The 12036-nt window shown below is 46.0% G+C and overlaps 1 protein-coding gene across 1 annotated transcript in view; it reads left to right on the forward strand.

Annotated features, from left to right (window-relative positions):
* The window catches only part of patj (PATJ crumbs cell polarity complex component), a gene marked incomplete at its 3' end in the record, with an annotated part of 120580 nt that overhangs the window by 21788 nt on the left and 86756 nt on the right, over positions 1 to 12036 (forward strand). The window contains exons 17-18 of the mRNA XM_083766793.1: positions 5046 to 5385; positions 7789 to 7940. Coding sequence (XP_083622919.1) covers positions 5046 to 5385; positions 7789 to 7940 — 492 coding nt within the window. The remainder of the gene's footprint in view (positions 1 to 5045; positions 5386 to 7788; positions 7941 to 12036) is intronic.

A 12036-nucleotide genomic window follows, 5' to 3' on the forward strand; every position in this document is an offset into this window, starting at 1 on the left:
TAGCTTTAGCTTCGTGGTCCCATGTTATCTCTATGCAGAGCAGCTATTAGCTTTAGCGTCGTGGTCCCATGTTATCTCTATGCAGAGCAGCTTTTAGCTTTAGCATCGTGGTCCCATGTTATCTCTATGCAGAGCAGCTTTTAGCTTTAGCGTCGTGGTCCCATGTTATCTCTATGCAGAGCAGCTATTAGCTTTAGCGTCGTGGTCCCATGTTATCTCTATGCAGAGCAGCTTTTAGCTTTAACATCGTGGTCCCATGTTATCTCTATGCAGAGCAGCTTTTAGCTTTAGCGTCGTGGTCCCATGTTATCTCTATGCAGAGCAGCTTTTAGCTTTAACATCGTGGTCCCATGTTATCTCTATGCAGAGCAGCTTTTAGCTTTAGCATCGTGGTCCCATGTTATCTCTATGCAGAGCAGCTTTTAGCTTTAACATCGTGGTCCCATGTTATCTCTATGCAGAGCAGCTTTTAGCTTTAGCATCGTGGTCCCATGTTATCTCTATGCAGAGCAGCTTTTAGCTTTAGCGTCGTGGTCCCATGTTATCTCTATGCAGAGCAGCTTTTAGCTTTAGCGTCGTGGTCCCATGTTATCTCTATGCAGAGCAGCTTTTAGCTTTAGCGTCGTGGTCCCATGTTATCTCTATGCAGAGCAGCTTTTAGCTTTAGCGTCGTGGTCCCATGTTATCTCTATGCAGAGCAGCTTTTAGCTTTAGCGTCGTGGTCCCATGTTATCTCTATGCAGAGCAGCTTTTAGCTTTAGCGTCGTGGTCCCATGTTATCTCTATGCAGAGCAGCTTTTAGCTTTAGCATCGTGGTCCCATGTTATCTCTATGCAGAGCAGCTTTTAGCTTTAGCTTTGTGGTCCCATGTTATCTCTATGCAGAGCAGCTTTTAGCTTTAGCTTGGTGGTCCCATGTTATCTCTATGCAGAGCAGCTTTTAGCTTTAGCTTGGTGGTCCCATGTTATCTCTATGCAGAGCAGTGTTTAGCTTTAGCGTCGTGGTCCCATGTTATCTCTATGCAGAGCAGCTTTTAGCTTTAGCGTCGTGGTCCCATGTTATCTCTATGCAGAGCAGCTTTTAGCTTTAGCGTCGTGGTCCCATGTTATCTCTATGCAGAGCAGCTTTTAGCTTTAGCGTCGTGGTCCCATGTTATCTCTATGCAGAGCAGCTTTTAGCTTTAGCTTCGTGGTCCCATGTTATCTCTATGCAGAGCAGCTATTAGCTTTAGCTTCGTGGTCCCATGTTATCTCTATGCAGAGCAGCTTTTAGCTTTAGCATCGTGGTCCCATCTTATCTCTATGCAGAGCAGCTTTTAGCTTTAGCGTTGTGGTCTCATGTTATCTCTATGCAGAGCAGCTATTAGCTTTAGCGTCGTGGTCCCATGTTATCTGTATGCAGAGCAGCTTTTAGCTTTAGCGTCGTGGTCCCATGTTATCTCTATGCAGAGCAGCTTTTAGCTTTAGCGTCGTGGTCCCATGTTATCTCTATGCAGAGCAGCTTTTAGCTTTAGCTTCGTGGTCCCATGTTATCTCTATGCAGAGCAGCTTTTTCCTTTTGAAGCTTGGAACGAACAGCTTTTTATTTTTTGCATGCTTTTTTTCCTCCTCAAAACTTTAACTTTGACGCAGCTTTTAAAAGCTGGGTTCTGGCTTCAGCTTCTAGAAGCTGCTTCTAGCCAATCGGAGCACAACGTGGTTTGAGGAGGCGGAGTTTAGCTCATTTGACAAAACCAAAAGCCTCTGCGGAAGCAGACCGGCCGCACCCGACTCCGATTCTCAGAATTAAATACTTTACTTTTTAAATAAGGGCTGTGTATGAAATATGAATGAATATTTGGCAAGACCATAGCATATTTATGGAAAGAAATAAAAGTTTATATGAGAAATAAGTTGTTGAAGCGGTGAAAACGGGTTGTGTTCTGTCACTTGCGAGCCAGTTCTCTCCCAGTGGACTGGCACGGTGGCTGGGGAGAAGTGTCCCTGCAATCACCCCCCCCGGTTCTCACCGCCGAAGCTATGGACTACTGACCAGAACGCTATCCGTCGCTGACGCTGATTGTGGACTAAACACACACACACGGTTGATACATTAGCAGATATAGATAGATAGACAAACAACTAAACAATATAGTCCGAACCGGTTGTTTTTTCGTGTCGGACCCGCTGCGCGTGTGTGTGTGTGTGTGTGTGTGTGTGTGTGTGTGTGTGTGTGTGTGTGTGTGTGTGTGTGTGTGTGTGTGTGTGTGTGTGTGTGTGTGTGTGTGTGTGTGTGTGTGTGTGTGTGTGTGTGTGTCAGCAGTAGCTAGCTGCATGCATGTTGAAACTTGGGCACCGTCAATCATACCTTTAAAAAAAATAATTAATAGCCTTTATATCAGTCACTATTTATGCAATATGTTGCCCGTGTTTTGTGATTGGTTTGCTGCGTTCTGAATCGATAAACCAATCGCATAGATAATAATGTTTTGAGGGAATCATTTCAATTGGTTTATTGCGTTCATGTAGGCCTATTGATGCCTAACCTCAAAGCAAAAGTTGAAAGACAGTAAACACAGTAAAACGCTGTTTTAATTGCTTTTACGATGTGCTGGATATATACAACTGTATTTATTTCCATAAATACGGTATGCTCTTGCTGAATCAACATTAACATTACATACAGAGCCGCTATTTTAAAAAAAATGACCGGAGGGTTTCACTCGTGGCCCGGGGGAGAGGAGAGCGGAGTAGACCACAATCCCCAAGATGAGCACTTCCAGCCGGGGGGGGAGATGAGCACTGAAGACGGGGTAAAAGAGGGAGGATCGAGATCCGGTCCGTGGTCTCGTTCGGGTTATACACAAGCATGTTTACCAAGATTATATTATTTATTCATCCATAAATAGGTTATGATGTAACTAAATATATAATTATTTCTCCTCCACAGTCGCTATTTTACATTTTAGACTTTAAAATGTTATCTCTATGCAGAGCAGCTTTTAGCTTTAGCATCGTGGTCCCATGTTATCTCTACGCAGAGCAGCTTTTAGCTTTAGCTTCGTGGTCCCATGTTATCTCTATGCAGAGCAGCTTTTAGCTTTAGCTTCGTGGTCCCATGTTATCTCTATGCAGAGCAGCTTTTAGCTTTAGCTTGGTGGTCCCATGTTATCTCTATGCAGAGCAGCTTTTTCCTTTTGAAGCTTGGAACGAACAGCTTTTTATTTTTTGCATGCTTTTTTTCCTCCTCAAAACTACTACTACTACCCCTAAAAGCTGGGTCCTGGCTTCAGCTTCTAGAAGCTGCTTCTAGCCAATCAGAGCACAGCGTGGTTTGAGGAGGCGGAGTTTAGCTCATTTGACAAAACCAAAAGCCTCTGCGGAAGCAGACCGGCCGCACCCGACTCCGATTCTCAGAATTAAATACTTTACTTTTTAAATAAGGGCTGTGTATGAAATATGAATGAATATTTGGCAAGACCATAGCATATTTATGGAAAGAAATAAAAGTTTATATGAGAAATAAGTTGTTGAAGCGGTGAAAACGGGTTGTGTTCTGTCACTTGCGAGCCAGTTCTCTCCCAGTGGACTGGCACGGTGGCTGGGGAGAAGTGTCCCTGCAATCACCCCCCCCGGTTCTCACCGCCGAAGCTATGGACTATCCGTCGCTGACGCTGATTGTGGACTAAACACACACACACACATGGTTGATAAATTAGCAGATATAGATAGATAGACAAACAACTAAACAATATAGTCCGAACCGGTTGTTTTATTGTGTCGGACCCGCTGCATTTCAGTGTGTGCAGTGTGTGTGTGTGTGTGTGTGTGTGTGTGAGCAGTAGCTAGCTGCATGCATGTTGAAACTTGGGCACCGTCAATCATACCTTTAAAAAAAGAATTAATAGCCTTTATATCAGTCACTATTTATGCAATATGTTGCCCGTGTTTTGTGATTGGTTTGCTGCGTTCTGAATCGATAAACCAATCGCATAGATAATAATTCTTTGAGGGAATCATTTCAATTGGTTTATTGCGTTCATGTAGGCCTATCGATGAACCTCAAAGCAAAAGTTGAAAGACAGTAAACACAAGCTGTTTTAATTGCTTTTACGATGTGCTGGATATATACAACTGTATTTATTTCCATAAATACGGTATGCTCTTGCTGAATCAACATTAACATTACATACAGAGCCGCTATTTAAAAAAAATGCCCGGAGGGTTTCACTCGTGGCCCGGGGGAGAGGAGAGCGGAGTAGACCACAATCCCCAAGATGAGCACTTCCAGCCGGGGGGGAGATGAGCACTGAAGACGGGGTAAAAGAGGGAGGATCGAGATCCGGTCCGTGGTCTCGTTCGGGTTATACACAAGCATGTTTACCAAGATTATATTATTTATTCATCCATAAATAGGTTATGATGTAACTAAATATATAATTATTTCTCCTCCACAGTCGCTATTTTACATTTTAGACTTTAAAATGCGCGTCTGCTCGGACTGCTTTGCCTGTTTTCTTTCTCGTCTCAAAGCCAGTCCAGGCCGCTTGACTGACGGCTACCTTTTGTACACGCCCACTTTCTCAACAAAAAAAAGCTGCGTCAAAATCATTTTAGCTTTGCTTTTTTTCCTAGCTTCTTTAGGTGTGAACGAAGCTTAAGGATGCGCACACGCACGGTCGGGAGCTGTCGTTGGTTTGGTTTGCACCCATTTTCTGTGGTATAGACAAATCCTCAGAGGGGTGCCCTGGGCGCGGCCATTACTGAGGTGTAATCCATGGAGCAGGTGCTCCGTAGGCCAGGTGTAGCTAATCAGTGCTGCTGTGCTTAATGGTACACCTCAGTAATGGCCGCACCCAGGCAACCCTCTGTGGATTTGTCTATAGACAGATAGTGGAGCAGCATTGACTGACCAGCTGAAGTGACAGAGCACAGACTGTGTTTCACCGCAATCAAGAGGGCCGCCATGATTCCATTAATATAGCCTGTGCATGTGCGTGTGTGCGTGTGTGTGTGTGTGTGTGTGTGTGTGTGTGTGTGTGTGTGTGTGTGTGTGCGTGCGTGTAGGTGAATGGGGTCCAGCTCTACGGGAAGTCTCGCAGGGAGGCGGTGGGCTTTCTGAGAGAGGTCCCGCCCCCTTTCACCCTGGTCTGTTGTAGACACCCAGAAACCAGCGAGGACCTCCCAGACACCACAGAGGACCTCCCAGGAACCAGCGAGGACCTCCCAGGAACCACCGAGGACCTCCCAGGAACCAGAGAGGAACTCCCAGGAACCAGCGAGGACCTCCCAGGAACCACCGAGGACCTTCCAGAAACCACCGAGGACCTCCCAGACACCACCGAGGACCTCCCAGACACCAGTGACGACAACCCAGCAACCACCGAGGACCTCCCAGGAACTCGTGGTGGGTATCTTGCAATTCACGACACGGAGACCCCTTAGAGTATATATAAATAGAGAAGGCACCCAGAGAAAACCCTGAGGCGAAATGGACATAGTGGCCGAATTTGTCATTGCAGCTCGAGCCAGCGCTGGTCCGTTGACTATCATTGCGCGCGTTCATGTGTTTGAGGCCATGAACACGTGAACGAATGTTTCATACGTGAACGCGCACAAACGGCACAATGATAGTCAACGGCAGCACGTTCATGTGTTTGAGGCAAATCCATCCCAGAATGCACTCTGTTCCTACACGGAAGGAGGAGTGAAATCGCCTCATGCGCTTTTGAGCAACTCGATGCAAGTGGATGGGAGGAGAACTCGGGTGTCTTCTCTATTCATATATAATCTATGGGAGACCCCGATATGATTTATGGGACCGTATTTGACTGAGGGCCTGAACCACCACCGCCCCCTAGTGGCCACTCTACCCCTGAGCAGAAACATATAATAGATCTATAGATCTATATGTGACGGTGCAGAAACATATAATAGATCTGTAGATCTATATGTGACGGTGCAGAAACATATAATAGATCTATAGATCTATATGTGACGGTGCAGAAACATATAATAGATCTATAGATCTATATGTGACGGTGCAGAAACATATAATAGATCTATAGATCTATATGTGACGGTGCAGAAACAAAACAGCCTCCCTTCGATGCGTCAACGAGCATCAGCTGCTCACAGTCACAGACTCACAGTCACAGACTCTGCAGCGCTGAAAGTGAAAGTGAAAGTGAAAGTATGACCGCATGGAGTCTTGTTTGATTTCTACACAAAGGCCCTTGGAATGATGGAATATGATTAAGGTTTTACTGCAGGGTTCCCCAATAAAAATTTCCTCAAGGGCCATATTTTGACTATAGCGTACCACCAGGCTGGGGGCCGAGTCGGCACGCGCGAGGTCGAGGTCTTGCCCTGAAAATTAATATTCAGGGCAAGACCCCGTTTGAAAAGGACCCGCAGTTTGACATGCAGAGGCTACTGACCCCAATTTAATGCCATTTATATCTGGGACCCCCCCCCCCCCCCCCCAAAATAAAAAATAAAATAAATCTGTGGGCTATAAGGGGGTGCTCTGCGGCCTGCGGGCCGCTAATTGGGGAACCCTGGTTTACTGTGATTATGGTAAACTCACAGATCACTCATACCATAATAATAATCATACTATAATTGACCGAATGTCTGTGTGTGTGTGAGTGAATGTGTGTCCGACCGCATTATCTCCTCATTGCCTGCACCAATCGCTCCCACTTTTCACACAGGCATTGACCATATGAATATGGAGGGCGTAACGGAGCCCTTTTTTCGATTTGACACATTGATGATTATTAATTAATTTATTAGTGAATTAAAAACGCATGCAGTACCCCCCGCAGCCACAGGGGGGCAAAACTCCTCTCCCCAGAAATCACGTGTCACCAGTGAATTGCATTTTGGGACGGTCACTGATTAATACTGGGACACAGTTTTCCGCGTAACTTGAGTTGTTTCGCCTGCTGTCAATTTTGCTCGCGAGTTTTCCGCCTAACTTCAGTTGTTTCGCCCGCTGTCAATTTTGCTCGCAATAGACAGCGGTTGAGCTATCGGGATATTTCCAACCCCCTTACGCATCGACACAATTACTACATACAACAAACAACATGCCACGAAGAACAGCCTCAAGGACCCTAGCGCATTCTTCCACGCACCTATACCCTTTTTCACACCGCCCCCAGCCAACACGGAGGTTGTGTGTGTGTGCAGACTACTTTCGCTGTGAGCATGTGTGTGTGTAAACTACTTAAGCTGTGAGTGCGCACGTTCGTATGTGTGCGCGTGCGTCATCGCGTGGCCGTTTTCACTTTTCAGTTAGCTATAAACACAACACGAGATACAACTGTCTTGAACATAAGCCACACACACACAGCGTGAAGTGGCTACAGCGCACGCTCTGGTGAAAACAGCTAATCTACAAGCTCACAACATCACAGGTTGCAAAAGCCATGAGTTCTCTCAAGCCAAAGCTCACAATTGAGACCGTTTTGGACGCAAATCCACCTGCAAATTGGATCTGTGCGACTGTCCATATATAGCTGCATGTCAAACGGGGGGTCCTTGATACTTTTCAAATGGGGCTCTGTGGGCTAATAAGTGTAAATGCTGCGGTCCTTGCTCTTGCCATAAAAACGTTTCCCTACCATGCATTTGGAAGAATACTTTAATGTTATACTGCTGTTTTTATTCACACAAATATATTATACAAGTTGAAATATATCAGAACGGGTAAGGACTAGTAATAATAATTCACTGGAAATAAATATATATATATATTTTTGATTATTGCTGTGTGTATTAATTGAACCCTCCCCGCTACCAGGAACCCCTGACGACCACCCGGAAACCAGCCACGACCACCTAGTGCCTAGCGACTACCAGCCCGACCTTGACCCCCACGGTGACCTTGACCCCCACGGTGACCTTGACCCGCAGCCAGAGTTGGAGTCCTGGACTGCCCCCACTGTGGATGAGGTGAACGCACGCACGCACGCACACACGCACACATGTACGCACGCACACACACACGTGGCATCTTCATTTGCGTTCACATTCAACAAGAATATATGGTCGACTGACAATTATCACAGACAGTATGTAGCCAATGTCTGATCAGCTCTCTGCCTATTGGACAGAATGTAGCCAATGTCTGATCAGCTCTCTGCCTATTGGACAGAATGTAGCCAATGTCTGATCAGCTCTCTGACTATTGGACAGAATGTAGCCAATGTCTGATCAGCTCTCTGCCTATTGGGCATAATGTAGCCAATGTCTGATCAGCTCTCTGCCTATTGGAAAGAATGTAGCCAATGTCTGTTCAGCTCTCTGCCTATTGGGCATAATGTAGCCAATGTCTGATCAGCTCTCTGCCTATTGGACAGAATGTAGCCAATGTCTGATCAGCTCTCTGCCTATTGGACAGAATGTAGCCAATGTCTGATCAGCTCTCTGCCTATTGGACAGCATGTAGCCAATGTCTGATCAGCTCTCTGCCTATTGGACAGAATGTAGCCAATGTCTGCTCAGCTCTCTGCTTATTGGACGTTCCAGCATAGAGGATATAATTAATCCTCTATGCTGTAACTCCTTACACTTCACGACTTTCCTTGACAGATAGACAGGTCTTCTCTGATAGGTCTATCACTCCTTGACAGATAGACAGGTCTTCTCTGATAGGTCTATCACTCCTTGACAGATAGACAGGTCTTCTTGCAGACATTCATGCTATATTTTTAGCTAGCTGTTTTATTTTTCTATTGTTTTTTATTTGTCCCAGGTCATTGTTATTTATTTATTTATTTATTATGTATCGTTTTGTTCTGTTATGTGATGGTTTTCTCAGCTGCTGTTGGTAGTCAATTGGTCAATGCTGCCAGTTCCCACCTGATGTTGTGTGGGAGTCCAGACTGCTCCAGACCGTACTGAATAACTGCTAGCTTACATAATGTCTTGAGGCTAGGACTGAAGTCTAAGACATACAGGTCATCAGAGGATGTGCTTTTGTATGTTCCATCCTCTAGAATCTGTTTGTATCCTCCAAAGATGATGGTACGATCTCCCATCATGCAACAGCACATGGGCACATGAGATGGGCGTTTCCCCTTGGTCTTAATCTTCTTCCAGGAGAAGGTCTCTGGACTGAATTTCCACACATCAATAAAGTCCTGGTTACCGTTCCAGCCACCAAATATGTACAGCTCTCCATTGTAGGTAAAGGCTGAATGATCCCAGCGTCGTTCTGGAAGAAGCTGTGCAGAAGGTGTGTTCATCCAATGGTTGGTCTCTGTGTCAAACACTCTGATGGTGTTGTAGTACTGACCCCTCCCTCTCCAGCCCCCAAATACAAACATCTTTGTCCCGATGATGGTAGCAGAGTGACGGTATGAAACAGGAGGTGGAGTTCCTCTGGTGTTAATTAAAGTCCAGAGCATTGTGGTGGTGTCCAACTTGTAGATGTAGTTAGTGCGTATGGTCCTGGTACATCCTCCATGAATAAACATGACCTTTCCCAAAACACAGGCTGAGTGGTATGTCCTCCCCTCTGGAACCGTCCCAGAAACCTGTGGTTTGAACCATCTGTGGGCGTCGACATCAAATGCATAAAGCACATTGCAGTAAGGATAACCTCCCCAGAAGTAGACAGTATATTCTATCAGCACAGCTGTGTGGCCCTCACGCCTGGAGGGAAACTCAGGGTGAGGTTCTCCTGTTCCAGAGGTCACTGGGGTCAACCTCCTCCAGTTCAAAGACACTGTGTTGAAGACGAACACTTCAATCTGAGGATCCATCTGACCATCCTTGTCCTTCATGTTGCCGTCCCGTCCAAAGGAGTACAGCTCGGTTCCCACGGCAACAGCAGCATGACGACATCCTCTGATTGGTGCGTGGTTGAGACGAACGGTCCACTGGAACATTTCACAACACCAGCAGCTACTGTGGATTAGAGAGGATTCACAACACCAGCAGCTCCTGTGGATTAGAGAGGATTCACAACACCAGCAGGATTAGAGAAGGTTCTTCCAACGTCGCTCTGAAGCAGAATGCACGTCTATGAGTGTGTGCGGTCACTTATATGGCTTAGGTGACATCATGGCCCATTTGACCAATCCGTGAAGCCCATGCATGTATCGGTAACCCTCCCTCGTTCATGCGTGTTAGAGGATGACCTTTTATTCGGGATTCCCGCAGGATGGGATTAATATTCGTTCTTAATCCCGCGATGGGGACGCGTCAGGAAATTGTCGTGCCACCGTCACGCTTATGATGTTATTTTCAAAAGCCATGCATTGGAGGGGCTAGCGGGAGGGGGAGGGGCTATGGAGAGGGGCTAGTGGGAGGGGGAGTGGCTATCATGAGGGGGAGGGGCTAGCGGGAGCGGGAGGGGGAGGGGCTAGCATAAGGGGTAGGGGCTAGCTGCCCTAAAAAACATCCATTCTACATTGTCGTCAAATGTTTAAAAAAATCACACCCGTGTGAAGTGAGGGGCGCTCTTATCGTTGTACATCATCATTCATCATCTCATACTGGCCAATCAGAATGCCTGTTGCCTCTAATGTACGTCATATTTGACACAGACATTTGTCCTAATTCCTCCTTTCATTATGGATGTCAGATATGAGACGTGTGGGCACAAGATGACCTAAACGTCCCCTTCATTGTGGATGGCATTTAATGTTTGTGTTGCGGACATTTTGTGGAGACCAAAGCTGTATATAGGAGGAGTTAGCGCCCCTCAGAAAAGGGGAGACAAATCACACTTGTGTGAAGTGAGCGGTGCCTTTTATCATCATGATGATGATGTGTGTCGCATGAGCACACACGCACACACAATGCGCACACACACCCACACAGGCACACACATACACACACACCCACCCAACCACACAGACACACACACACACACACACACACACCCACACAGGCACACACTCGCGCAAAAAAAAACGCAAAAAAAAAAAGCTACACCATGTAGTCCAATATATCATTAATCCTCTATGCTGTAACTCCTTACACTTTAGGCCTTACAGCTTTAATATAAATCACACCCGTGTGAAGAGAGGGGCGCTCTTATCATCATACATCATCTCATTCTGGCCAATCACAATGTGTGTCCTCACTTTTGTCTTCAATGTTTGTGGTTACACAAACCGATAAAGATGGGCTTAGGAGGGGCTAGCACCTCAAAAAGAAAAAGGGATAAAAGTGAGGGAGGAGCAGGATCTATGAATGCTGAGGTCGGAGGCGGAGACATCGGTTCTAGACTTCTGATTGGTCTGTCACTCCTTGACAGATAGACAGGTCTTCTCTGATAGGTCTGTCACTCCTTGACAAATAGACAGGTCTTCTCTGATACGTAGGTCTGTCACTCCTTGACAGATAGACAGGTCTTCTCTGATAGGTCTGTCACTCCTTGATAGATAGACAGGTCTTCTCTGATATGTCTGTCACTACTTGAGAGATAGACAGGTCTTCTCAGACAGGTCTTCTTGCAGACATTTGTGCTATATCACATCCTGTCTTTTTTTTAGCTATTTTTTTCTATTGTTTTTAATTTGTCCCACGTCATATTTATTTATTATGTATCTTTTTATTCGGTTATGTGATGGTTTTCTCAGCTGCTGTTGGTAGTCAATTAGTCAATGCTGCCAGTTCCCACCTGATGTTGTGTGGGAGTCCAGACTGCTCCAGACCGTACTGAATAACTGCTAGCTTACATAATGTCTTGAGGCTAGGACTGAAGTCTAAGACATACAGGTCACCAGGGTTGTTGGCTCCTCCAAAGAGGATGACACGATCTCCCACCATGCAACAGCACATCCTATTCAACATATGTGGACGTTTCCCCTTGGGATCAACCTTCTTCCAGGAGAAGGTCTCTGGACTGAATTTCCACACATCATTGAAGTACTTGTTACCGTAGCGACCACCACATATGTACAGCTCTCCATTGTAGGTAAAGGCTGAATGACCCTCACGTCCTTCTGGAAGAAGCTGTGTAGAAGGTGTGTCCAGCCAGAGGTTGGTGTCTGTGTCAAACACTCTGATGGTGTTGTAGTACTGACCCCCCCAG

Source organism: Protomyctophum parallelum (genome assembly GCF_964188405.1).
Source record: "Protomyctophum parallelum genome assembly, chromosome: 6".
Taxonomy (NCBI): Eukaryota; Metazoa; Chordata; class Actinopteri; order Myctophiformes; family Myctophidae; genus Protomyctophum; species Protomyctophum parallelum.